Source organism: Chlorocebus sabaeus, chromosome 12 (assembly GCF_047675955.1).
Source record: "Chlorocebus sabaeus isolate Y175 chromosome 12, mChlSab1.0.hap1, whole genome shotgun sequence".
Classification (NCBI taxonomy): Eukaryota; Metazoa; Chordata; class Mammalia; order Primates; family Cercopithecidae; genus Chlorocebus; species Chlorocebus sabaeus.
This window is the reverse complement of record NC_132915.1, coordinates 108,610,390-108,638,387: the sequence shown is the minus strand read 5'-3', so window position 1 is coordinate 108,638,387 and position 27,998 is coordinate 108,610,390. Positions and strand designations below refer to the sequence as shown.

The window sequence follows — 27,998 nt, the reverse complement described above, 5'->3', positions numbered from 1 at the left end:
AAACCAAGACTTCTTGGGACACTGGTTTAATAAGGACAATTCCAGAGGGGCCTGGCTGTGGGCAAAGCTGTGTCAAACGGTTGGGATCCAGAGCCAAGGGCACTTCTTGCCAACCTGAGACCATGGGCCAGGCTCCCCACACTATCTCCACCGCCATAGTCATGAGAGCCAAGTAAGACTGGCCTGTGGCCTGGGGCCCCACAGCTGCCCAGCTCCACCTCCGGCATTTACTGGTCTCATCCTGAAAGGCATTGGGTGCCCACTCACTGGCTGGATGCTGGGCTGGTTCATGGGTGGCAGAGCCAGGGCATACCCTTTGGGGATGTCCCTAACCCCTCAGGACCAGAGGCAGCACCAAGCAGCACGTCACAGCCAGTGCTTGGGTCAGCTGCACCCTCTGCTGGGACTCCAGCTCTCCTCAGAGGTCCTCCTAGGGCCATTCCGGGCACTGGGGGTGGCAATGGGGAGCCCTGGCTCCCTCATTAGGCTGGACACCAGTCCGGCTGGGTCAGGAAGGCCCAGCCTTGGGCCCTGTCACACGTAGTCCAGAATCTCTGTCTCCATCTCGTTCTCACTGCCGTCGGATGGCTTGAAGTCCTCCTCCTCCTCTTCCTCCTCCTCGTCCTCCTCCTCGTCTTCCCCAGACTCGTACGTCAGCTGCCCTTTCCCACCGTCAGCCTTGGCTGAGCTGGAAAAGAGAGCTGGGGCCGGAGGAGACGAGGCCATGGGTGTCCCATGCAGGCTGCTGGGTGGCCCCAGAAAGGCCACCAGGCTCTGGGGAGCCTGTTTACTACTATAAGGGTCCGAGCTCGAGCTCTGAAGAAGCTGGTGGGTAAGTATGGGGTGGAGACCCCCCAGGAAGGTGTAGTTTAACGGGCACCCAGGGGAATACTGCAGCAGGGGAGCCATGAGCAGCTTCAAGGGCCCAGGGACCCTCAAGAGTGAACCCGCCATTTTCTCTGGGAAAGGGTCCACACTCTTGATTAGATTCCCAAAGGGGGCTGAATCTGGATTCCAAGCAAGATTAAGAACCCCTGCTTCGGTCAGATCTGTGTGGCATGGCTGGGTCCAGGATGCCCCCTCCCCCAGCCTGGGAGGAGTCCCCTGAGAGAGGAGGCCTCTTATGACTCTCCCCAGCCTTGTCAGATCCACTGCCTGGCAGGTGCTGCCCCTTCACTTTCCCTGCAGCTGGCCCTCGCTCCTGCCAGGGTTGCCTGGTTCCAGGAAGGGGCTGGGCCCCGCAGAACAGGAAGAAGACAGAGGCAGAGCCTGCACACGCAGGGCTGAAAGACGTGGGCCGGTGTGAGGGGGTCAGGTGGAGGCCCCAGTGGCAGCGCCGGGCTGCTGCACCCGTCCCCTCTGGGCTTGTCTCCTGCCCCAGACCCCAGCGCCGAGGGCCTCGGCTCAGGAAGCCTCTGTGGGCAGCTGGGGTGATGCTGGCTCCTGGGCTGGGCTCTGGCTCACAATGCCCCCCTCCACCAGGGCCAGGGGTAAGATGATGCCACCTAGGTGCCATTTCTCAGGAATGGGTCCCCTTAGGGAGACCTCTGTCTCCAAGGGGATCCCCCGGCATCCTGGGCCCCCTTTACCCCAAGCGGCTCTCACCAGGCCTCTTGGAGCGGATGGTCTGCCGGATCATGAGGGACATGGTGTCCCTGAGCTCGTCGCTGGTCTTGGGGAGGCACCAACCATCCCGTTCCGTGCAGGAATTCTCGGCCCCATCATTGCGGTGAATGATCTTCTGCAACCTGGGGGTGGGGAGAGGGTTGTAATCCCAGCACTTTGGAAGGCTGAGGCGGGAGGGCCCCAGCTGGGGCCCTAAACCTGTGTGCTCCCTGGATCCCCTCACGCACATGAAGCTGGCCGTGTACCCCTGCACATGCTTCTGGTGAACCATGGCTTTCAACAGATTTCAAGATGTATTTGATGTGTTCCTATCTCCATCTCCTCCCATCCCAGTTCCCTTTCCCTGCAATTCTTTTTTTTTTTTTTTGAGACGGAGTCTCGCTCTGTCACCCAGGCTGGAGTGCAGTGGCACCATCTCGGCTCACTGCAAGCTCCGCCTCCCGGGTTCACGCCATTCTCCTGCCTCAGCCTCCCACATAGCTGGGACTACAGGCGCCTGCCACAACACCTGGCTAATTTTTTGTATTTTTAGTAGAGATGGGGTTTCACCGTGTTAGCCAGGATGGTCTCGATCTCCTGACCTCGTAAGGATCCCTCCCAAAGTGCTGGGATTCCAGGCGTGAGCCACCGCGCCCAGCCCCCTGCAATTCTTTAAACATCACTGAGAACAAGTCGATAAAAGGTTTCTGGGGTCTGATGGGTCCTGGGATTGAGAACCACTCGTGGGGCCTTCATGTGGACAGTGGAAGAGGGGCAAGGACGTAACAGCAAGAACTGTCTCTGCCCAGTTTGGAGCCGCGGCTTTCTACAGGGCACTGCCTCTGCGAGGACCGCCAGCATGCCAGGGCTCTTGGCAGCACCAAACTCCCAGACAGGAGAGTGTTCTTGCGGGAGATGAAGGCCGACGTGAAGTGGAAGAGCTGCAGAGAGCACTTTGGTCTCTGGGTCCCACGGGTCCCCCTCAGTGTCTCAGGGCCCCTCCCATACGTACTCTTCCACATTCAAGTCGCATAACTGGTAGAACATCTGCCGATAGGGTGGCAGGGCCCCTTCCCGGAAGATGTAGACGGAGTCCTGGTGAAAAAGGGGGAGAGAGACAGGGAAGGTTAGCCGGAGCCCTGGGGGGGCTGCCAGTGTTAGAGACTCCATGTAGGCTCCCATGGGGTCTCTCCAGGGAGCTGACTGGTCACCAGGACCAGGTTGGCAGACAGGCTGGAAGGCCAGGGAGCAGCTGGGGAAAAAACAAGGTCTACCTCCCCGGGACGCTCTAGGAGAGGCAGATGAGCACCCAGGCCCTCCCGGGGCCACTGGAAACGGTGAGTCTGCCTGTGCAGCAGGCCATGGCGCACATGGCATGGGGCCAGCACTAGCCTTGTGCCGGGCTCTGCTCTCTGTGCCTTCCTGCACTCTGACCTTATCCCTCACCCACTGCTGCTAATTTGTCACCCTATGTCCCCCTATGGGCTGCCCTGACATCTCTTCTGAGGAAAGCAGGGCTTAGTGAGTGTTTACTCTCTCCTTTCCGTACCCAGCCATGTAGTTCTAGAGGTAAGGATAATGGCCTCCCAGGAGAGGCCTCGAGGAGGCAGGTCACACAGGCTGTGGCATGATCACCCCTCACAGGGAAGACAGCAAAGATCTCAAAAACCTGGGGAGCAGGCAGGGGCCCCCGGACACAGGGAAAGCGAGTCCCTCACATCACCCGTCTCTGCTGCACTCATCTCTGCCGCCTGCTCCCTCGGCAGGTGATTCCACCATGCGGGACGACCCCTTCTCAGCCTCCCCCAGGACTGTGGAGCAGCTTGTGGGAGCCCGAATGTGGGAACAGCTCTGGAAACTGCCAACCCCCGCCAGGCAATCACACTGACACAAACGTGAGCCGGTGAGGCTCCTGCCACAGCTGCAGCCCACAAGGCCGGCTCTGGCTCTGTCCTCCTGCGTGTGCCCAATTCCGATCATTCCAGGAGTGGTCACGTGGCTCAGTGGGGGCCCAGGCTCCCAAAGGGCTCGAGAAGGACAGCCACATGCAGCTCAGAAGGACAGCACCAGGCTTCCCTGTCTGAGACCTGTCACCACCTCTTTGCCAGATGTCCCCAACACACACAGCCCCGGGGCTTTGTACCGAGTTCTTGCTCTCAGTGTCTGAAGGCTGTCCTAAAAGCAGGCAAGGTGCTGAGGCCCCGGTGGGCAGAGCTGCCCTAACCACACGCCTCCAGCCCACCTACAGGGTGCCCGGCCCCGAGAGGGAGGTCCTCCCCTCTATTCCTGGCCTCCCCTGGGAGCCACTCACTCCTGGGGCTCAGGGGCGCCCACCTTGAGCTTGTACTTGCTGGAGGCTGGTTTCCGAGCACCACTCGTCCCCGATGGGCCCAGGCCCTGCTTCAGGTCATGCATGGTGACAAGCTGGCTGGCTGCGTGGGGACAAGAGCAGTGCTTGACATGTGCAGGGTGGGGAGGAGGTATCTCTCCCAACCACGCCCTGCCCTCCTGCCTGCCCACCCTCTCCTGGGGGAGGAATGACTGGCAGAGCCCTGGAGTGACCCCCAGGAACTACCTCCCCATCTGGGTCCAGGTGCCCCGCCTTCCTTGGCAAATCACTCGTGACCCACAAAAGGCGCCTGGCACACTTACGTGTCTTCTTGACGGTGATGGGGAGGCTGTAGTTGTAGGTGCTGCGCTTTGCTTTGACTGGCAAGTCGCTGGGGGCGTAACCTGCAGGCGAGGGCAAGCATGTCAGGAGGGTGGCCACAGGGCCGGTTGGCACACAGCATTGGCTTCACACTGGAGATGGGACTTGGGTCCATGGGGCCAGCTCCTGAGAGGGCAACTCCAGGCTGCCAAGCATGCCACTGCAGTCACCAACGCATCCCAGCACTTCCCAGGCGGGGTGGACACAGATGCTCTCACCAGTGCCTGGCCTGCGTCACAGGACCATAGGGCACGTGGGGTCACTCGATGAGGGACTGTGTTTCAGAAACGGGGCGGTCAGCGGTAGGGCCAGCACAGAACTGGGACTTTCGTTTCCATGCCATTCTGCATCCAAGAGTCTCAGCAAGGGGAGCAAAAGGTTTTTATATTCTCTCCAAATGAAAATACTCTTACTACGAAAGAGAATGCTAGAAACTGAAAGAGAGAGAGAAAGGCAGGAAGCAAAGCTTTCAGGAGTTTTTACCATGTTTCATTCCACAGCGGATTCGGAAATCAAGGACTTGGTAAATCTTGGCATCGGGGTTTTTTCGGGGGTCATACCCAAATCGAATCCATAGGCTGCGCCAGGGGCCTGTTATCTGGAGACAGAGAAGGTGGGAATAATGTGAGGCGAGGTGAAGGCCCAGGTCCCTGGGTGGGGCAGAGCCTATACCGAGGAAGAAGAGCTCAGGAGCTGGGGACAAGGCTCTGGATGCCCAGGCCTGCTCTGCCATGTGCAGGCCCTGTCACATTGGTGAGGGCACGTGGCCTTTCCAAACCTTGGTCTTCCTGTCAGATGGAGGGAACAGGAGCACCCTTTCCTGTGGGTTCTTTTGTTTGTTTTTCTGAGAGAGGGTCTCACTCTGTTGCCCAGGCTGAGTGCAGTGGCACAATCACGGCTCACTGCAGCCTCAATCTCCTGGGCGCAAGTGATCCGCCTACCTTAGCCTCCCAAGTAGCTGGGACTACAGGCATGAGCCACCACATCCAGCTAATTTTTAATTTTTTTGTAGAGATGGGGTCTCACTATGTTGCCCAGGCTAGTCTTGAACTCCTGGATGCAAGCAATTCTCCCGCTTCAGCCTCCCAAAGTACTGGGATTCTAGGCATGAGCCATCATGCCTGGCCTCCCATGGTTTTGGAGAGGATTAAATGAGATAGCACCATGGAGCCTTTATCATGGTTCCTGGCACATATTAAGTGCCCAGTGTTACTACTGGCCTAATTGATGAGATGTCTTCTGTCCCCAAACGGAGCTTTTGAATGGCTTATGTCTAAAAAGCCAGTGCCAGCCAGGCGTAGTAGCTCCCGCCTATGATCCCAGCACTTTGGGAAGCTGAGGCAGGCGGATCACTTGAGGTTAGGAGTTCGAGACCAGCCTGACCAACATGGCGAAAACCCGTTTCTACTAAAAATGCAAAAAAAGAAAATCAGCTGGGCGTGGTGGCGTGCTTCTGTACTCCCGGCTACTTAGGAGGCTGAGGCAGGAAAATCACTTGAATCCCAGAAGCGGAGGTTGCAGTGCGCAGAGATCACACCACTGTACTCCAGCCTGGGAGACAGAGTGAGACTCCATCTCAAAATAAATAAAAAAATAAACAAACAGAATAAAATAAAATAAAAATAAGATAAAATAAAATGCCAATGCCAAGCAGCACAGGTGGTGCGCCTGAGCCGAGAGTCCGACACGGCAGGAGGAATGAGTCTTTTCTGTGCCCTACTGCCTGTTGCAGACCCTCGCGGTCATGTCTTACGCTGGCCTCCCCTAATGCTCTGTGAGGCCTCACGGTAGGGAGGATCCCTTTCCCACCAGCATCTTTGGGAACCTCAGTAATGACATCCATCTTTACATGCTTGTAGATCAGAGATGGATCTGCCTCCCACTGAACCCCACTCAACACAGGTGGAGGACGACACAGGGCTGCTGTGGTCAGGGGCTGGGTTCTGCAGCCCAACAGGCTATGGAGAGTGTCCTGGACTCAGGGAGCTGAAACTTTTCCAGTTGGCTTTAATAAGCTGTCTTAGGGATGCTAGGATTGGGGGACCAGGACACAAGGGAAGGAAGGATGGAGGTGCAAGGACAGGGGAGGTGCCAGGTTGGGGGTAGGGCAGGAAGGATGAGGGCCAGGTGGGTAGGAAGGGTGGGCCAGGATGGGGGTGGGGCAGGAAGGACAGGGAGCCAGGATAGGGGGTTGCCTGCTCTCACTGGGGCTCTAAGACATCACAGCAGGGACCAGGGACCATATGGCTGGGAACCAAGGCAGGTGGGCAGGCAGCTGACACCTACCATGTAATAGGCTATGAAGGGAAGCAAGACCTTGAGCTTGTCTGGGTGGACGCTGATGTTGGCCTTGACAGCATTCCGAGACCAGATGGGACGGATGTCAAACAGCTGGGGAGGCCAAGGGCAGACAATGAGAGGAACACCAGCAGCTTCCACCCTTCTGCCCTGAACTCCCCAACATGGGCTGGGCCCCTGGGGCCCCTCCAGAGAGGAGCTGGTGAAGGACAGGGGCTGGACACACAGGCGTGGCCCTAGGACCCGCTGCACTCACTCTCTCACCCCGTCCCTCAGAAGCCTGGGCTGCACGCCCACCTGTGCCAAGTGCAGTTGTGGGGCTGGGGCCCTGAAATGACCACAAGAGACATGGTCACTGTCTTCATACAGCCCACAGCACAGCAGGGAGCAGGGCTTGGGCGGGGGACGTGCTAGAGCCCCAGGGTCCCCATGCTGCCCCAATCTACAGAACAGGTGCCTGAGGTGGGACATCATCAGAGCTAAAGGGGACAGCCTGGCCTGGGGAGGACTGCAAAGGTCAGCGTGGCTGGAGTGTAGAGGGCCAAGGGGCCAGGGCAGCGGGCCTCACAATTCAGTTCAGGTCAGGAATGTGGGCTGTGCCTGGAGGGCAATAAGGAGCCACTGACAGTATGCCCCAGTGACTGCTAGAAATCAACAAGATATCCACGTGGTCTCCCACAGGCACACTGTATAAGGGAAGAGCCGGGCTCCAGGTGGCAGTGGCCTCACTATGAACCTGATGCTCATGCCAGCGGGGATGCAGGCCTCCACGGCACCTGCAAGCCTGGGGAAGGCGGGCTGCCTGGCAGCACGGCTCCAGATCTAACAGTAAGAAAGTGCTGGGCCTGGCACACTAGGAGCCCCACTGGATTTGCTGCAATGAGTGAATGGATAAGAGTTAGTGGATCCCAGAGCTCCACGTGTAGGTCACAATTGAACAATGCACACATATTTTTCTTAAGAACTCTAGGAAGCATTTTCACCCTTGGGAATGTAAAACTTATACCGATACGGCCTTTAGACATAACATCTGAAGGTGAGAAGTTCCCATGCACTAAGGAATGGGGAAAGGTCGATGCAGCCAACCCCACAGCCAGGAACAGGGAGCAGCTGGGTAAACACGGGAGGCCAACACAGAGGCTGGAGCCCCCGGGGCCGGGCACAGTGCAGGACTTGCCTTCCTCAGCTCCTCCTCTACCTTCCGGTCCACGGGGTTAGTGCAGACTCTCCTCCACGTCTGGGCTGCAGCCTCCAGTGGCTGCTTAGGCACCTCCTCATCCTCAAAGTTGACAAAGATGGCATTGTGGGGGCGCCGGGCCCTGCTCAGGCCAATCAGGTTCTCGCCGGAGATTGGGGGGTTGTTGTAGCCTTCCCTGGGGGCAGAGAGTACAGGTGAGAACAGGAGCACCAAGGCCATCCCAGGTACCCACCGGACCAGACCAGGCAGGGAGCCCAGAAGCCTGGCAAGGCCCGCAGCCACTGTGTGCCTCTCCCTGGACATCTGTGCTGGGAAAGGACCCCAGAGCTGGCTGCTAAAGGAACCTGTATTCACAGAGGAAGAGATGCGGCCACAACTGCCTATGACAACTCAGACAAGCTCCGGGGCCTGCAGCTCTCAAGCTGGGGAAAGCCCAAAGGGTCCTAGGGGCTGGAGTGCAGGAAAGGGCACCTGTCATGGGGCTGGTAGCCCCACAAGTGCACTGAGTCAGGTGCAGCACTGTCCAACCAGTGAAAAACTGGACAGAGTCTAATGTCCAGCAGCTGGCAATGGTAAAATCACTCAAAGCACAGCTGCATGAAAGAACACGATCTACTGTCAAAACAGGGACAAGAGCTGCACTCACTGACATCTGCTTACACGCGATTCACTTATTTAATGCCAAAACTAATCATACAGAGAAAGGGCCATTTTCTAATACAGCAGCGGAAACCACAGGGACTGGGAAACTTGCCCAGAGACAGAGCTCCTGGGAAGGAGCTGGGACTCCCATCCAGGAGCCTGGCTGCAAAGGTCCCATCACACACTTGTCCTGCCACCCAACAGAGCATGACTCTTTGGCTCACAAGCATCTCGACCACATGTAGGTGAATGAACAAAGGACTTCACCAAATGGCATTGTCATAAAACACAGGGGTTAAAGCCAAGGGTTCCATTTGTCCCAACACATAGAATGTCCAACACCAAGAGGGAACCCCACTGTCAACTACGGACACGGGGTGACGATGTGTCAGCGTAGGTGGATCCACTGTTAACAAGTGCCCCACTCTACTGAGACGCTGATGATGGGGGAGGCTGTATGTGGGGGCAGCTAGGTGGCATATGAGAAATTGCTGTGCCTTCTTATTTTGCTGAGTCTAAAATTGCTCTAAAAAAATACAGTCTTAAAACACACACACACACGTACAAAGCAGAGATTCTAGAACTATCTCCGTGTGCTGGCACAGAACACCCTTAGGTAGACATTTCTCAAAATATTTGTAGTGGTTACCTCTTTAAGGTTGGACACCAAACTTACACAAAAGCAGGCAGAGGCCGGTGTCAAGAACCCCCATGAGCCCGCTACCAGTTTCAACAACGATCACCACGTGGTCAATTGCATTTCATCTGAACCTCCACCCAACCCACTATTTTGAAGTACATTTTAAAGTAGGTCCTGGACATCATAGAATCCATTTGGGTGATTACTACCTTTTAAATTTGTTTCCATTTTACCTTAGTTTTCTATATGAGTACATATCATCTGCATACTTACAAAGAGTAATAGTAACTTTCACATTGTGAAACAAACCTAGAAAGACGGGATCAAGTCTGGGCCTTCTTTTTAAAGTGGCTGCGTTAGAAACAGGTCAGCACTATCCCGTTTTCAAAGATGCCCCCTAGGAAAACCGGGGGGCCATCTGCAAGAGCAGCCCTTCTGTGCCCAACCCTGTAGGGAGAGGCTGTGCAACCAAGGCTGCACCCCCAGCCCGCTCCCCGGGGCGGCCTCAGGCTGTGGTCTGTGTCACCATGATTCTAAGCAGGTGGGGAACTGCTGGCAGGGGTCAAAGGGTGCTGATGGCAAAGTCAACAGGACCACCTTGGAGAATCCCTGAGGAGCAGGAAGGACCCACCATCCTCCAGTTAGGAGAACCCCATCAGGCCAGTCCAGTAGCTTGTGTTTGCCCACCTGGTTTCTGGGAAGCTCAGTCTCCCCAGGAAGGGGCCAAGGAGGCAGTGGCTAGGCCTCCTCCCTGCCAGTCCTCACGCACCCAGCAACGTCAGCAGGGCAGGAGAATCGACAGCAGCCCTGGGAGAAAAGGCAGGTTCTTTCCAGGTGCTGGAAACCGATAAACCACATGGGGAGGAAGGGGGCCTCGGGGCCCGAGGGCAGCTGGCCGTCCTCCCTCATTTTACCCCAGGGGCTTGAAACAGCTTCCCACTGGCCCGCAGGGCAGAGCAGACACTCGGATGCTGCTGCCACCTAGTGCCAGGGGCGGCAGTGCAGACAAGAGCTGTTCTCAGTTTTTTGAGATGGAGTTTCGCTCTTGTTGCCCAGGTTGGAGAGCAATGACCCGATCTCAGTCCACCGTAACTTCCACCTCCTGGGTTCAAGCGATTCTCCTGCCTCAGCCTCCCAAGTAGCTGGGATTACAGGTATGCGCCACCATGCCTGGCTAATTTTTTACATTTTTGTTTTGTTTGTTTGTTTGTTTTTTGAGACGGAGTCTCGCTCTGTCGCCCAGTCTGGAGTGCAGTGGCGAGATCTTGGCTCACTGCAAGCTCCGCCTCCTGGGTTCACACCATTCTCCTGCTTCAGCCTCCCAAGTAGCTGGGACTACAGGTGCCCACCACCACGCCTGGCTAATTTTTTAATATTTTTAGTAGAGACAGGGTTTCACCATGTTAGCCAGGATGGTCTCAATCTCCTGACCTCGTGATCCGCCCACCTCTGCCTCCCAAAGTGCTGGGATTACAGGCGTGAGCCACCATGCCCGGCCAATTTTTTGTATTTTTATTAGAGACAAAGTTTCTCCATGTTGGTCAGACTGGTCTCAAACTCCCGACCTCAGGTGATCCACCCACCTCGGACTCCCAAAGTGCTGGGATTACAGGCGTGAGCCACCGTGCCCGCACTGTTTTCTTTTATATATTTTTGTTTCTGACAAGAGTATGCTGCTTGTGGTGAAGAAAAAATAAACAAACTTTTTTTTTTTTTTTTTTTTAAAACAGGGTCCCACTCTGTCACCCAGGCTGGAGTGCAGCGGCACAATCACAGCTCACTGCAGCACTGACCTCCCAGGCTCAGGCCATCCTCCCATCTCAGCCTCCCGAGTAGCTGGGGGGACAGGAACACATGCCACCACACTCAGGTAATTTTTTAAAATTTTTTGTAGACACAGGGTCTCACTATGTTGCTCAGGCTGTTCTCAAACTTCTGGCCTCAAGAAATCCTCCCACCTCAGCCTCTCAAAGTGCTGGAATTACAGGCATGAGCCACTATGCTTGGCCAATAAGTAACTTTAAAAAAATATGCTGGGTGTCGTGGCTCACACCTGTAATCCCAGCACTTTGGGAGGCTGAGGCGGGCGGATCACCTGAGGTCAGGAGTTCGAGACCAGCCTGGTCAACATGGTGAAACCCTGTCTCCACTAAAAATAAAAAATTAGCTGGGCATGGTGGGGCACACCTGTAGTCCCAGCTACTCGGGAGGCTGAGGCAGGAGAATCGCTTGAACCCAGGATGCAGAGGTTGCAGTGAGCTGAGATCGCACCACTGCACTCCAGCCTGGACAACAAGAGGGAAATTCCATCTCAAAAAAAAAAAAAAAAAAAAATCATGTCACCCCCTGCTTCAAATTCTTACGGTGAGTACAATATATTTACAGAAAATTATATCATTCTACATGCAAGAGATTTCTGCAGGGAGGCAAAGTGACTTGATTCTTTTTAGTTAATACATTTCCACAATGTTTTGTTTTTTTCTAACCGGTACAATTTATTCTTACAATCAGAAAAAAGCAGAGGGTGGTGGCAGTAGGGGATGTTACAGACTAGGGGACAGCAACCAAAAGAAACGTGTGTGGCCCTGGTTTGGCTCCTGAGTTTTTTGAGACAATCAGGAAAAAGTGAACAAGGACTGGGTGTGGGTGATGTGGGGGAGTGCTGTTAGCTTTGTTGGGTAGGAGACTGGTATGGCAGGTCTGTCTGAAACACGAGTCTTCCCTGGTGGAGATCCGTGCTGCTTGTTTCTGAAGGCAGCACTGTGCCAATGGGAGTGGAGAGGGGCCGAATGTTGTTCACTGGACACTGGTGATGGGCATGTGAGGGCTACTAGACAATTCGATTCTCTCTACGTTGAGGTGTGTTTGAACCTTTCCGCAACGCTATTCTGGAGGCAGAGAATAACACACTCTCTCCTAAGGATGAAGCCTAGGCACTGGTCTTCGCTCCCCACCCCCGTTCCCTGGTCACCTGCTCTGGGGCACAGCAGCCTGCCCAGCCTTCCTTTGCATGCGCCAATCCCCCGGTCTGGAAAGTTCTCCCTGGATCTTCGCCTGGCTGGCTCTGTCTCAGCTCCAGATGTCAGTTCCTCTGAGGGCCCTCACTGCTACCTGTAGCCCCAGCCCACTCCCCATGACCTCCTTTAAGGCTCCCCGCCATGTAATCATGCTCTGTCTAGCTCCCCACCCCTGCACTGCGCCCCAGCTGCTGTGTCGTCCATGGACACCAGGCTCCAGGGAGTGCCCTGGGCCACCACAGGTGCTCAGTCAGGACATGTTAAAGGAAATAAGTAATGAGGAATGAGAAGGCCCTCCCACCCCTTCAGAGAAAACTGCTGAGCCCCAAATCTTCCAGACTTTTCTAGGCTTCTGTTATCATACCACCATTTACTTGTATCCCACAGAATCTGGTCTCACACCTGCCTTTGTCATAGAGCAAGGGAGGCACCTGAGCATGGGTCTCATCAGTCCACAGAGTCCATTCATTTTTTTGTTTTGTTTTTTGAGACAGGGTTTTGCTCTGTCACCCAGGCTGGAGTGCAGTGCTGTGATCATATTCACTGCAGCCTCAAAATCCTCAAAAGCTCAACCAATCTTTCCACTTCAGCCTCCCCAGTACCTAGGGCTATACAGGTGAACGCCACCATGCCCAGCTAACTTTTTCAGTTTTTTTGTAGAGACAGAGTCTTGCTATATTGCCCAGGCTGGTCTCAAACTTTTGGCCTCAAGTGATCCTCCCGCTTTGGCCTCTCAAATCACTGGAATTACAGGTGTGAGCCACTACACTAGGCCCAAGCCCATTGTCTTGAGGGCTGCATTTTTGGAAGCTTAAAACATGCTATGGAACAATTCTTCAACAAACACCATCACCTCTGGGTCAGTTTTCAAAGTCCTTTTCAGACTGGGCGCTGTGGTTCACGCCTGTAATCCCAGCACTTTGGGAGGCTGAGGTGGGCAGATCACTGGAAGCCAGGAGTTCGAGACGAGCCTGGCCAACATGGTGAAACCTCATCTCTACTAAAAATACAAAAATAAGCTGGGCATAGTGGTGAGCGCCTGTAGTCCCAGCTACTTAGGAGCCTGAGGCTGGAGAATTGCTTTAACTCAGAAAGCAGAGGTTGCAGTGAGACAAGATCACGCCACTGCACTCCAGCCTGGGTGGACAGAGCAAGACTTCGCCTTTCAAAAAAAAAAGAGGCCCTTTCATTTTGCTCGTCTGTTTGCAGTAATCTTGCTCCCCTAAATCTGCGTGGGGCCCATGGATACTTGCTGAGTCCCTCTCACTGGCCAGGCTCTGTTCTGGGCACCGGGGCTATGACAGAGACCAAAGCAGGCCAAGTCGCTGCCTCTGGGGAGCATACATTACAATGCAGTTTTTTTTTCATGTTGTCTTTTCGTGTGTAATTTTAGAAAGTAGAGCATACAAATCAGGACACCGTGGCACTGGGCCATGAGCAAAGGCTGCAGAGCGGGAGAGACCGGGGCGGTGCTGCCCGCGGGACCTGGCACTGACCCCACGTCTCAGCTTCCTCATGTGTACGATGCGGGTGTCAGGAACCCTGGGGAATTGCTCCCAGGCTGGGGTGAGATGCACTCACAGCGCTGCTGCACAGGGATGTGGAATAACTGGCAGTGAGGCTGGTCAATGTTATTCATCCACAGTTGGGTAATTTTTTTTTTTTTTTGAGATGGAGTCTCGCTCTGTCACCCAGGCTGGAGTGCAGTGGCCCGATCTCAGCTCACTGCAAGCTCTACCTCCTGGGTTCACGCCATTCTCCTGCCTCAGCCTCCTGAGTAGCTGGGACTACAGGTGCCCGCCACCACACCTGGCTAATTTTTTGTATTTTTAGTAGAGACGGGGTTTCACCGTGTTAGCCACGATGGTCTCAATCTCCTGACCTCGTGATCCGCCCGCCTTGGCCTCCCAAAGTGCTGGGATTACAGGCGTGAGCCACCGCGCCCGGCCCCCAGTTGGGTATTTTCTTTTTTATTTTTTTGAGATGAAGTCTTGCTCTGTCACCCAGGCTGGAGTGCAGTGGCCCGATCTCAGCTCACTGCAAGCTCCGCCTCCCGGGTTTACACCATTCTCCTGCCTCAGCCTCCCAAGTAGCTGGGACTATAGGTGCCCACCACCTCGCCCGGCTAGTTTTTTGTATTTTTTAGTAGAGACGGGGTTCCACCGTGTTAGCCAGGATGGTCTCGATCTCCTGACCTCGTGATCCGCCCATCTTGGCCTCCCAAAGTGCTGGGATTACAGGCGTGAACCACCGCACCCGGCCCCCAGTTGGGTATTTTCAAACTTGTTTTCCTCATTTTGTTTTCACAGTAGTCAATCTTGCATTTTATATAAAGGAAATCCTATTCTTTTATGTCAATGTGTGGCATTTGACAATTTGAACATTTGACAACGCCCAGGCCTGCCTTTGCAACAGCCCCAGGGGTCTTCAGTTATGTGGAGAGCTTCTGAGTTACAACACTCATTTCATCTGAACTGCATGTGGGCTTGGGCAGGCTGTGCACATGGGAGGTGTGGTGGGTGGCAGGAGGTGGCGGTGGCTGCACTATGAGTCACGGCCACGTGGCTTTTCATAGCTCTCCATGTAGGAGAAACCCACTGCTGATGAGAGAGAGAGTGAGCGCCTGTCCTCAGGAGAGGCACCAAGTTCGGGAGGGGACACAGATCATAACCAAGTACAGAGCAGGCGAGAGCTGTGTCGAGTCACAGATGCCTTGAGCAGGATGACACTGGGCGATGGGCAGGGTCAGGGGTTCCCTGAAGCGACCTCCAGCCGCACAGGGCAGACCAGGAAAGGGTAAACAGCTGGGCTGAAGTGGGACCGAGGCTTGGCAGGTGAGTGTGGCAAAGAGAGGAGGGCAGGGGAGGGACAGATGATCAAGAGGCTGTGAAATCTCTGCCAGGGACAGGGACGGTGAGGCTATGGGGAGCAAAGGAGGTAGGAAAGAGCTGGGGTCAGAGAGTGGGACGTTCCCAGGCGGTTTCTTAGGTAGTGTCATTACTAGTGACAGCAAGGTCCAGAGACTAGCTGGTCAGCCCTGACCAGGGATTAAGCCAAAGGACATTTCTCAGCAAGAACCCACATGTCCCACAGTCACGTTTTTTGCACTGTCCTCAGGAGTGAGGCCAACCTGGTGATCACACAGGCCACTGCTTACTAAGGCCCTGTTCTGTACTCAGCCCTGTGCCGAGAACTGCACACACTTTTTAAATTCAATCCCAATACCTCTGTTGGGCAGGTACTACTATCATTTCTTTTTTTTTTTTTGGAGACAGAGTCTCACTCTGTCACCCGGGCTGGAGTGCAGTGGCACAATCTTGGCTCACTACAACCTCCGCCTCCTGGGTTCAAGTGATTCTCCAGCCTCAGCCTCCCGAGTAGCTGGAATTACAGGTGTACACCACCACACACAGTGCGTGAGCCTCCGCACCCAGCCCGTCCCATTTTCAGGATGGAGAACCGAGGCCGCATGGAGAGGGGCCTTACCGGTGCTGGGTCTCTGGTCGGTAGAAGTAGTCCACCGGAGCGTCCAGCCGGGAGAAGATAGGCGGCGGGATGTAAAGCGGCAGCTCCTGGTGGAAAAAGGCCTCCTTCTCGGGCCGGAGCATGAGCACCTTGTCATACATTGACGTATGCTTGCCGCCTGCTTCCGTATGCACGGCCAAGTACTGGAAGTCAGACATCCCTAGAAAGAAAGGTGGGCAGATGGCAGACAATGAGTCCAGGGATACCTGTCTGGGAATGGGCGGCTGCCACACACCGACACCTGTGTCTGCTTAGGGAGGTGCTGAGTGGGCCTTAGGGTGGAGGCTGTAGGGTGAGGGTGGCAGGAAAACACACCCTTCCCAAATGCTTCTGCAAAGTTGGCTCGATGCAGTCTAAGTCACTCACATAAAAATTATTTTGGGGAGGTGGGTAGCTACATGACAGGTGAGGATGGAGTCCAGGTCAGTGCTTCTTAGACGTATGTTACTTTTAACTGTAAAAACTGCAATTACCTTCGCACCAACCTAATAACATGCACATGAATCACCCGGGATCTTGCTAAATGCAGGTTCTGACATGGCGCATTTCTACCAAGCTGCCAGGTGAGGCTGATGCTGCCAGTTCAGAGACACACACTGAGCAGCAAGGTGCTGGTTCAATTCGATAAAAAATACAAGGTGTAATGTTTTATGAATCACTTGGGAAACCTTGTCCCAGAAAGAACAGCCCTCTTTGGTGAATGCCATGAGCCACCAGAATGACTGCCACTGAAAATGCCCAACCCATGGGACCCCAGGTCCTACTTCTCCTTCATTTCACTTTCTTCTTCCCCTCTTTTCTCTTTCTAGTCCTCTTTTCCCTTCTCAATGTTTATACTCTTCAGATTCTGCCCAGACCTGCAGCTGTAACTCAGCCATCTCTAAGGCTTGTTAGTAATATGCCAGGCACCTCCTGTGGTCCAGAGACTGGCCCATTCATGGGCACTGCCTCCCGGAATCTTCACAAGGGCCTAAGGAGCAGGCTCTGCAGCCCGCACTGCACAGAGAAGGAAACTGAGGCTCAGGGAAGCCAAGCCACCTCCCAAAGAAACTGGCAGGGCTCAGGCAGGCACGATGCCAGAGTCTGTGTCTTTCTCACTCCCGTCTCCCTCCCTTGCCTTATTGCTTCCTCCCTGGGGTTCCTTGTAGGTGGCAAACCTGATTGAGGGCTCCACGAGGGACGTTCAACCTGCTGAGAGTTCAAAGGAGCAGGAGGTCTTAAGGGGCTTCGGCAGCTAGGTGGGCAAGACCAACAGCCGCCGAGACCAAGAGAAGGTTCAAAACACTGAGGTGGGGGAAAGAGTGGAGGAGGTCTACTGACCAGTTTTATTTGGTTCTATACAATGGTTTCATTAAACGTTAGGAGATTTCTAGCTTAACAATGCTGACGATTGGCAGCAATGAGCCCGCAGTCTCTAGGGAAGCGCTGGCTGGAGGGAAGAAAGGCTGCCTCCCGGATGGCGCCTGTGACCTGCTGTGTCCCCACAGCCCCTGCCCTCCTGCCTGGGCATATCCTGGCCCCCTTCACTGATGCAGATGACCCACACGGCCCCTGCAGGCAGCTGGGATGGCCGGCCCTGAAATAACCAGACATTGCAAGAACAGATTTCAGTTACCCTGAAATTTGTAAATGGTGGAGATGATGCCAAGGATCTCCATGTCAAATGTGACCTCGGAGTGGGCCTCAGTGCCCAGCACCCCTTTCTGCCGCCTTGTTCTCTTCCTGATGCGGAGCAGCAGGCTGCTGGTACTGAAGCGGTTGGCGCACACTGGGTGGCAGTATGGGTCCTTGGGCCGGAAGTACAGCTCCAGCCTTTTGGTGGGGTCCGCGTAGATCTGTGGCAAGGCCAAAGGAGACAGAGTGAAGCAGTGACAAGCCAAGCAGCCAGTGAGAAGCTGCTCCTCTCTCAGAAAAAGTCTGACAGTGATCCAGGAAGAGCCAGAAGGCTCACGTTTCATTCTGGACTCTTAATTCCAAAAGGCTCATTTTTTAAACCCATGTATCTTAGTTTTTATCTAGTGGAGAAAATGAGAATCGTCTTCTTCCTTCTAAGAAGTTGTGAAGTTGGCCGGGCGCGGTGGCTCAAGCCTGTAATCCCAGCACTTTGGGAGGCCGAGACGGGCGGATCACGAGGTCAGGAGATCAAGACCATCCTGGCTAAACCAGTGAAACCCCGTCTCTACTAAAAAATACAAAAACTAGCCAGGCGAGGTGGCGGGCGCCTGTAGTCCCAGCTACTCGGGAGGCTGAGGCAAGAGAATGGTGTAAACCTGGGAGGCGGAGCTTGCAGTGAGCTGAGATCCGGCCACTGCACTCCAGCCTGGGCGACAGAGTGAGATTCCGTCTCAAAAAAAAAAAAAAAAAAAAAAGTTGTGAAGTTGGAGATGACAAGTGCCAATTAAGTAAATGCCATCACCCATCAAGTGCCTGCTCAGCGTGGGGCATCAGGTTGTCCTTCTGGCCACACTTGAGGGGAGGTACTATCACCCTTATCTTGGAGGGAACTCAGGCTTGGTGCAGGGTGGAGTGGCTTGTCTAGGGCTACCTACTCTGACAATTATCCACCATAAAGGGTCTTGGTATTCAGTCTCATATGCAAATGTTTCGAGGTCCAAATGAGATTAAATCAATCCGTAACAAGCATTTGGGCTCTGACTTGCTGTTACCTCTAGCTTTCCAAGCATATGAGACTGAATACCAACACCCTTTTGGGTCCCTCTCCTTAAAAACCCCAAGAAGAGCATCTATGTCATAGGACTGTTATGGTTCAATATGAATAAAGCACAGTGCCTGGTGCCTAACTCATGGTAGACATTCAACATGTGCCACTTCCATCTGAATGAATACTTGCCCGATGCTGGGTCACAGTGAGCATCGGATGTGTGCATATGAGAGCACCAACAATGTGAATAGGGATGAGTTCACCTGCGTGCTGGTGAGCTGGCTCCCAACACCCAGCACAGGGTCTGGCCCTTAGGACGTGATCAGGAACTACCTAGGGAGAGAATGAAGACGACTTTGTCCTCAGGAATCTCCTCCTCATGAAACATACACCTCTGAGTCCTGATGGGGTGGGAATGAACCCAAGCGTAGGCCTGGCACAGGGAGGTGCTCAAGAAACATGAGGAGACTGAATGGGTAATGAAGGTCCCTTCCCAAAGTGCTCACGCTGTCGCTGGGTACACATGATCCCTGAGGTTAGCGAGAGGAAGGATTCTGTCAAAGCCATAAATCAAGTGAATAATATAAAAGAAGCAGCTGGGGGCGGTGGCTCACGCCTGTAATCCCAGCACTTTGGGAGGCCAAGGCGGGCGGATCACAAGGTCAGGAGATCGAGACCATCCTGGCTAACACAGTGAAACCCCGTCTCCACTGAAAATACAAAAAAATTAGCCGGGCGTGGTGGCGGGCGCTTGTAGTCTCAGCTACTCAGGAGGCTGAGGCAGGAGAATGGTGTGAACCCGGGAGGCGGACTTTACAGTGAGCCGAGATCGCACCACTGCACTCCAGCCTGGGCGACCATCTCAAAAAAAAAAAAAAGAATAGGCCTAAAACCTATCATTGAAAGTCTCATTAGGGACGGGCTCCTTGAACCCTGTAATGTCCCCTTATCCCAATACTGCCTGTAAGAAAGTCAGATGGGTCATACCGACTAACGCAAAACCTCTGGGCCATCGACTAGATATTCCAGAATACTCACCCTGTTGTCCCTAATCCTTACACCCTCCTCAGCAAAATTCCACGTGACCATCAGTGGTTTATCATCATATATATAAAGGATGCTTTTTGGGCATGCCCCTTGGCTAAGGACAGCCGAGACATTTTTGCTTTCGAATGGGAAGATCTCCATTCTGGACGGAAGCAACAGTATCGATGGACAGTTCTCCCCCAAGGCTTCACAGACTCCCCTAACCTCTTTGGTCAGATCCTAGAACAAGTTCTAGAACAAATTTCTACCCCAAAACGCATATGCCTGCTCCAATACGTTGATGACCTGCTGGTATCTGGTAAAGCTATAGAACAGAGAGCTGCCCTGTCCGTCCACCTCCTTAACCATTTGCAAGCAAAAGGGTTAAGGGTTTCAAAGGGAAAGAGCTTCAATTCATAGAGCCAGAAATTAAATACCTAGGACACTTGATAAGTAAGGGCGAACGAAGGATAGGGCCTGAACGAGCTGAAGGGATTGTGTCCTTACCTTTGCCTAAAACTAAGCAGGAACTCAGAATAATTCCTAGGATTGGCTGGATATTGCCGCTTACGGATTGACTCAAACACCCTAAACACAAAACCTTTATACCTAAAGCTTGCCTAAGAAAAGCCTGGCCCTCTTCTGTGGACCTCTGAAGAAATCCACTAGGTTGAAGAACTAAAACATCTGCTCATAACTGCCCTGTCCTAACCCTGCTTTCCCTAGAAAAGCCATCTCACCTTTTCATTAAACAAGGGGGTAGCTTTAGGGGTACTTACTCAAGAACATGGGGGTCACTGGCAACCTGTGGCCTTGCTGTTGAAAGTTTTAGATCCAGCAACCTGTGGATGGCTTGAACGTATCCAATCCATCGCGGCTACCACTTTGTTAACTGAAGAAAGCAGAAAGCTGATCTTTGGGGGAAATTTAGTTGTGAGCGCGCCTCATCATGTTAGAACTATCTTAAACCAGAAAGCAGGGAGACGGCTCACTGACTCAAACACTTTAAAGTATGAAGTCATCCTGTGAGAGAGATGATTTAACACCAACCTCTGTAATTCACTTAACCCACAAGGTTTTCTAACAGGGAATCCAAATCTAAAAGGACCTGAGCATGAATGTTTAGATTCAGGCCCGATGTAAGGGAGACCCCTTTCAAAACAGAGCAGCACTTACTTATAGATGGCTCTTCCGGGGTAACTGAAGGAAAAAGACATAATGGATATTCAGCAGTCTATGGGGAAGACCTTGCAGAAGGAGAGTCAGGAAGGCCGCCCAATCATTGGTAAGCCCAAACATGTGAATTGTTTGCAATGAATCAAGCCTTAAAGCACTTGCAAAACCAAGAAGGAACTACTTATTCTGATTCCAAGTACACCTTCAGGGTAGCTCATACATTTGGAAAAATTTGGACCCAACGAGGTCTCATTAATAGCAAAGGCCAAGACCTTGTCCACAAGGAATTAATCACCCAAGTATTAGGCAACCTCCAGCTGCCAGAAGAAATAGCTACTGTCCATGTCCCAGGACACCAGAAAATTCCTTCTTGTGAAAGTAGAGGGAATAACCTGGCAGATCAAAGAGCCAAACAAGCCACCATTTCCTCTGAAACGCTCACTTTTCACCTAACCCCTTGTCTTCCTCCCCAGACTGCAGTTCCCATCTTCTCTTCAACTGAAAAAAGAGAATTTAATAAAAACAGGGGCCAAAGAGAATCCTGAAGGGAAACGGGTATTATCAGACCAAAGAGAATTGTTATCCAAACCCTCATGAGAGAAGTCTTATCTCAGCTGCATCAAAGAACTCACTGGGGACCTAAGCCGTGTGTGACGCAGTTCTCAGGGTTTAAGGATGTATAGGAATCTATACTCTGGCAAGACAAGTTACAGATAGTTGTCTAACATGCAAAAAGACTAATAAGCAGACCCTAAGAAAACCACCCCTTGGGGAAAGGAGTCCAGGGTTAAGACCATTCCAAAGTGTCCAAATTGATTACACCGACATGCCCCCAATCGGTTGCCTGAAGTACTTATTAGTGATAGCAGATCACTTTACGCACTGGATGGAACCTATTCCCTTTGCAAGTGCAACTGCTAATAATGTAGTTAAAGCACTGACTGAGAATATTATACCCAGGTTTAAGAGATTAATAGAAAATATTGATTCAGATAATGAGACTCATTTCACTGCACATGTCATCAAGAAACTAGCCCAAGTACTAGACATAGCATTGGAATACCATACTTCCTGGCACCCACCTTCATCAGGAAGATGGAGAATGAACCAAACTCTGAAGAGCCACTTAACCAAATTAGTCTTAGAGACTCGGTTGCCATGGACTAAATGCTTTCCCATTGCCGTGTTAAGAATCCGAACTGCCCCTCGGAAAGATGTTGGCTTATCACCTTATGAAATGCTATATGGGTTGCCTTATCTACACTCCACTGCTGACATTGCTACGTTTGAAACAAAAGATCAGTTTCTCAAAAACTATAAACTTGGTCTATCCTCTAGCAGGACTAAAGTCCTCTTAGCACAGACGCCACCCCTAGAGTTTCCAGCACACCAGTATCAGCCTAGGGATCACATTCTCATCAAAAGCTGGAAGGAGGGAAAACTTGAACCAGCTTGGGAAGGGCCTTATCTGGTACTCTTAACTACTGAAACAGCGATCCGAATGGCTGAAAAGGGATGGGCACACTACACGTGGGTGAAAGGAGTAACTTCCACAGACAGGGAAAAATGGGCTGTCACCCCAGGACCCACCCCTACCAAACTAACTAACCCTAAAAAGGGCTTAATAATCACTTGTTTATTTTTCCTTTTCTTTCCAACAGAAGGTCATCTTGTCATCAGTGTGATTCAGGCTAACTATCCCTTGACCCTTCAGTTTGATGCCTGTTCAGTTATCCCGTGCAGCTACGAACAAGCTCAAAGGCAGCTATCCAATGTAGGTAAGTATCTATGTCCATATCGCAGAGTCAAACACGTGTAAGTATGGAGCCTTAAAGGGCCCCTGTGGTGACTGGGCAAATGTTTGGTGGACCACTTAATATGGGGGGTGGACAGCCAACCCCCCTCCTTTAAATAAGCCGTGGAAACTCTTAACAAAAACTCCAACTTATCCATGGTTCCACTCCACCAAATTGTAAGCCACTGAAGTGTAACCCCTTATTGCTAATTACAGATAATCCCCAAACAATGGCCCAAGAACCCTCTGTATTTGGAGGGTATGGGTTAGGAGCAGATGTTACAGGGCGGGATCCCATAGGAACCCTCTCTCTAAGGTTGGCTGGACCATCGGCAGTTAAAAACAATGAAGAAATCCAGACCCAGGGTCCAAGGAACATATGGGACCCAACGCTCTCCCCAAACATATCAGGTCCAGCGTTCCCCTCCCATCTCCAGGACGACCCAGCCAAAGTAGCAGTTGTAGAAGTAAGAGACCTAAAGCAAACTCTAGCAACTGAAACAGGGTACGGAGATGCAGATGCCTGGATAGAATGGATTAAATATTTCGTCTGCACTTTAAACAAAAGCAATTGTTATGCTTGTGCACACGGTAGACCAGAGGTCCAGATTGTCCCCTTTCCTCTTGGATGGTCCTCCAGCCGAGCGGGCATGGGCTTAGCTAGCTCTTTTCCAGGACCCCACAGCCTGGGGTGACAAATCGTGCCGAGCTCTCTCTCTGCCATTCCCTTAAGTTCAACACCCTGCGGGTCAGCCCCCAAAGGCTATCCAGCTTCCGTCTCCCAATGCCAATTTTCCTTTGTGTCTCTTGTGATGGAAAATTTGGCATTCCTTGGAGATCCAACGGGATGCAGTGAGCTTAAGCCCTTCCAAGAGCTTACCCATGAGTCTGCCCTTAGTCATCCTGAGCGGATGTATGGTGGCATTGTGGTGGACCATTACTGGATACTCTGCCAAGTAACTGGAGTGGCACTTGTGCTCTGATCCAACTGGACATCCCTTTCACTCTGGCATTTCATCAACCAGAAGAAGTAAAAACAAGGCACTGTAGAGTAAGAGATGTCCCCCATGGTTCCTTTGACCCTCATGTTTATATAGATGCCATTGGAGTTCCCCGAGGGGTACCTGATGAATTTAAGGCTCGTAATCGAATAGCTGTACGATCTGAGTCTATGTTTTTCTGGTGGTTAACTATAAATAAAAATGTAGACTGGATAAATTACATCTATTACAACCAGTAACAATTTGTTAATTATACTAGGGATGCTATCAAAGGAATAGCTGAACAACTAGGACACACCAGTCAAATGGCTTGGGAAAATAGAATAGCATTAGAAATGATACTAGCAGAGAGGAGTGTGGTTTGTGTCATGACTGGAACCCAAGCTGTATTTTTATCCCTAATAATACTGCTCCTGACGGAATCATAACAAAGGCACTGCAAGGTCTTACTGCTTTATCCAATGAGCTAGCTTAAAATTCTGGGATAAACGATCCCTTCACTGATCTAATGGGAAGATGGTTCGGCAGGTTGAAAGGACTTATGTCCTCGATCCTTACCTCCCTTGCCATTGTAATAAGCATGTTTATTCTCGTAGGATGCTGTATCATACCCTGTGCCCGAGGGTTAATACAAAGACTTACTGAGACAGCTCTCACTAAAACCTCCAATTTCCCCCCACCTTATTCAGACAAACTTCTGCTTTTAGAAAACCAAGGAGAACAGCAAAGTCAAGACATGCTGAAAAGGTCTGAAGAGAAAGAATTATGAAAATCAAGAGGGGGAAACTGTTAGATACACTGAATTCTTCTTCAAAGGTTCAGCTTGTTCAACTCCTTTGTTCTTTGTTCTCCATCTTCAAAGCCTAACTTCCTTGTTCTTTGTGCCTCCTTGCCCTTAGTTCCCCGCTCCGTTTAACTGCCCTTCCCGCCCAAACTATTCTTCCCACTGAAATCGCTCATCCTGCCACTGTAACCCATACCACGGTTCTATTTGAAATAGCCAATCGAGATCAGCTTAGATTGGGTGGTCCAACTCCAACCAGTAGGGACAGGTCACAAAAACAGGGACTGACTGGTTAGGGATGAAAACCCCTTCCAGGCCTGGCACAGTGGTTCACGCCTATAATCCCAGCACTTTGGGAGGCGGAGACCAGTGGATCACCTGCGCTCAGGAGTTCGAGACCAGCCTGTAGGATACAGTAAATTCCTCTCCAAAGATTTTAGCCTGTTACCTTCCTTTAAATTCAAGAGGGGGAAAATTAACAAATACAATGAGTTATGAGTTCCATTTCAAAGAATCAATATGTCAGTATGTTCAGCTTCCCTGTTCTTTGTTCTCCATTTTAAAGTTTAACTCCGGCTGGGCACGGTGGATCATGCCTGTAATCCCAGTACTTTGGGAGGCCAAGGCAGGCAGATCACGAGGTCAGGAGATCGAAACCACCCTGGCTAACACAGTGAAACCCCGTCTCTGCTAAAAACACAAAAAATTAGCCAGGCATGGTGGCGGGCGCCTGTAGTCCCAGCTACTTGGGAAGCTGAGGCAGGAGAATGGCACGAACCCGGGAGGTGGAGTGAGCCGGGATCACGCCACTGCACTCAAGCCTGGGCAACAGAGCAAGACTCTGTCTCAAAAAAAAAAAATATATATATATACATACACACACACACACACACACACACACACACAAAAATAGATACTTATATATTTAATATAAATAATAAATATAATAAATTGAAGTTTAACTCCTTGTTCTTTATACCTCCTTGCCTCTAGATTCAGTAAACAGCCCCTTCCTAGTCTCTTATCACCTGCTCTGTCCTTAGTCATCCTTCGTTACCCGCTCTGTAACCATCCTTCCCACTGAAACTACTCACCCCGCCACTCAGGCCTATGTCCCTGCCCTCTTTGAAATAGCCAACGGGAATTAGCTTAGACTGTGCGGTCCAACCCTAGCCAATATGGGAAAGACACAGCAGTAGAGACTAGCTGCATAAGGGATAAGAACCCCTTCCCCTCCCTTGTCAGTGTGCTCTCATCATTGCTTCATCCACAAGATGTACCCTTCTACAGAGGTAAATTTGCCTTGCTGAGAAAACTTTTTGCCAGAATACTGATTCTTCTTTGCGGCGCCCAAAATTTATTTCCAACAAGCCTGACCAACATGGTTGTGGGGAAACGAAAGAGAGATCAGACTGTTACTGTGTCTATACAGAAAGTAGACATAAGAGACTCCATTTTGTTCTGTATTTGAGATGCTGTTAATCTGTGACCCTACCCGAAACCCTGTCCTTGCAAGAGACATGTGCTGTGGTGACTCAAGGTTTACCGGATTTTGGGCTGTGCAGGATGCGCTTTGTTAAACAAGTGCCTGAAGGCAGCTTGCTGGTTAAAAGTCATCACCATTCTCTTAATCTCAAGTACCCAGGGACACATACACTGCAGAAAGTCGCAGGGACCTCTGCCTAGGAAAGTTAGGTATCGTCCAAGGTTTCTCCCCATGTGATAGTCTGAAATATGGCCTCGTGGCAAGGGAAAGACCTGATTGTCCCCCAGCCTGATACCCATGAAGGGTCTGTGCTGAGGACTAGTATAAGAGGAAAGAAGGCCTCTTGGCAGTTGAGATAGAGAAAAGCATCTGTCTCCTGCCCGTCCCTGGGCAATGGAACATCCAGGTGTAAAACCCGATTGTATGTTCTATTTACTGAGAAATGAGAAAACCGCCTTAGGGCTGAAGGTGGGATGTGCTAGCGGCAATGCTGCTCTTTAAGCACTAGAAAGGTTTATGGAGATGTTTGCATATACATATCAAGGCACAGCACTTTTCCTTAAACTTATTCAGCTCACAGAGCTCTTTACTCATATGTCTTACTGCTGACCTTCTCCCTACAAGAATCCTATTATTCTGCCACCTCCCTTCTTCTTCTTTTTTTTTTTTTTTTTTTTTTGAGACAGAGTCTCGCTCTGTCACCCAGGCTGGAGTGCAGTGGCCCGATCTCAGCTCACTGCAAGCTCCTCCTCCCGGGTTTACGCCATTCTCCTGCCTCAGCCTCCCAAGTAGCTGGGACTACAGGCGCCCGCCACCTCGCCCGGCTAGTTTTTTGTATTTTTTAGTAGAGATGGGGTTTCACCGGGTTAGCCAGGATAGTCTCGATCTCCTGACCTCATGATCCGCCCGTCTCGGCCTCCCAAAGTGCTGGGATTACAGGCTTGAGCCACCGCGCCCGGCCTACACCTCCCTTCTTCTAAGATGGTAAAGATAATGATCAATAAATACTGAGGGAACTCAGAGACCGGTGCCAGCGTGGGTCCTCTGTATGCTGAGCGCGGTCCCCTGGGCCCACTTGTTCTTTCTCTATACTTTGTCTCTGTGTCTCATTTCTTTCCTCAAGTCTCTCGTTCCACCTAACAAGAAACGCCCACAGGTGTGGAGGGGCAGGCCACCCCTTCACATGGTGAAACCCCCTCTCTACTAAAAACACACAATTAGCAGGGTGCGGTGGCGTGCGCCTGTAATCCCAGCTACTCCCAGCTACTCGGGAGGCTGAGGCAGGAGAATCGCTGGAACCCGAGAGGCGGAGCTTGCAGTGAGCCCAGATCGCGCCACTGCACTCCAGTCTGGGCAACAAGAGCGAAACTCTGTCTAAAAACAAACAAACCAAAAACCTTTCCCTCCTTTGTGCAGTTAGCTCTGGCAGCCGCCATAAGAGCAAGCAGCACCCTTCTGGATAAATTTGCTAAATTTCCCTTGCTGAGAAATCCTTTGAGTGCTCGTTTTCTTTGCGACTCCGAGCTCTTATTCCAACACGGACATTCCCAGCCCCTTACCCGGGAGACGCCTTCCTCGCCGCCCAGAGTCGGTAGCATCTTAGCCACATCACGCACCACGCCCGGGTACTCCACGCACACCATGCGTCGCTCCCGGCGCAGCTCCACGGGGACAGCAGCCCCCAGTCCCAGATCGGCCGCCTCCGCCGCCATCCCTGCGCGTCTGGCTGGGCCCGCCATGGTCCGTCCCACAAAGTGCTCCCAGAGGCCTCGCCTCAATGGTTCCGCGAAGGAATCGTTCCGGGCTCCCTCACCGCTCGCGACACCCTAACTCCCCGGGCTCAGCAAGACTGCAGGGCCTCCGGGGAGCACAGGGCCCATGGGCGGCCCCATGGCTTCGGGGAAACGACCGCCGTCTCTTCGACTTTTTATTTAAAATGAAGCGGGTTAGCCGACGGGGCGTGGCAAGCACCAGTCTCTCCTACTAGCCAGCGTGGGACCCGGAGGATAATAAAACACCACCCTCCCTCGACTTCAGCCAATGAGAGTCCGAGGGCCGAGCGAGTTTTTTTCTTAGCCAATGAGAAGTCCGGAGGAAGCTAGGTGCCACCTTCTCCTCCAGTTCCATACGTTTCAACCAATAAAGAACTAGAGTTTGACCACGTCCCTGCCCTCTTCTGGTTATTCCACCCAATGACAGCTCGGGGGCGGGCCAGAGGCAGACATCCGACCCGCCTGCTTGGGTGGGAAAGGGTCCTGGGTGAGAATTGATTTCCGGGTCAGGGTCGGCCTGGGTTCTGTAGGTGTTGGAGCTTATTTTCCCAAGCTCTTGCAACCCTCTCGGGACTAAGTTTCTAACGGCGCCTGCTGGGGGCCTCGCGGAACTGTATGTGGAAAAGGCGAGCGCAGGGAAACTGTGCTGTAACCACTTGCC

At 52.2% G+C, this 27,998-nt stretch overlaps 1 protein-coding gene across 1 annotated transcript; it reads right to left on the bottom strand.

Moving 5' to 3' along the window:
- Window positions 1-10: 10 nt before the first annotated feature.
- On the bottom strand, window positions 11-27,557 carry GTF3C5 (general transcription factor IIIC subunit 5). The gene is made up of 11 exons (XM_008005826.3): window positions 27,125-27,557; window positions 17,251-17,470; window positions 15,597-15,795; window positions 7,791-7,986; window positions 6,602-6,706; window positions 4,799-4,913; window positions 4,258-4,338; window positions 3,940-4,037; window positions 2,618-2,700; window positions 1,606-1,748; window positions 11-701 (listed from the first exon to the last, which is right to left on the bottom strand). Exons 1-11 carry the CDS (start codon window positions 27,302-27,304, stop codon window positions 535-537), a joined length of 1,587 nt encoding a protein of 528 aa, XP_008004017.2. The 5' UTR covers window positions 27,305-27,557; the 3' UTR covers window positions 11-534.
- Between the last annotated feature and the right edge of the window lie 441 nt (window positions 27,558-27,998).

What these genes read in the sequence shown, in the direction of transcription:
- GTF3C5 (XM_008005826.3), bottom strand. Translation starts at nt 27,304, where the DNA reads ATGGCGGGCCCAGCCAGACGCGCAGGGATGGCGGCGGAGGCGGCCGAT. An exon ending in CACCATTTACAAATTTCAGG is followed by an intron (nt 15,796 to 17,250) that starts GTAACTGAAATC and finishes CTTTCTTTCTAG; the next exon opens with GGATGTCTGACTTCCAGTAC. An exon ending in CATCACCGTCAAGAAGACAC is followed by an intron (nt 4,038 to 4,257) that starts GTAAGTGTGCCA and finishes GTCCCCACGCAG; the next exon opens with CCAGCCAGCTTGTCACCATG.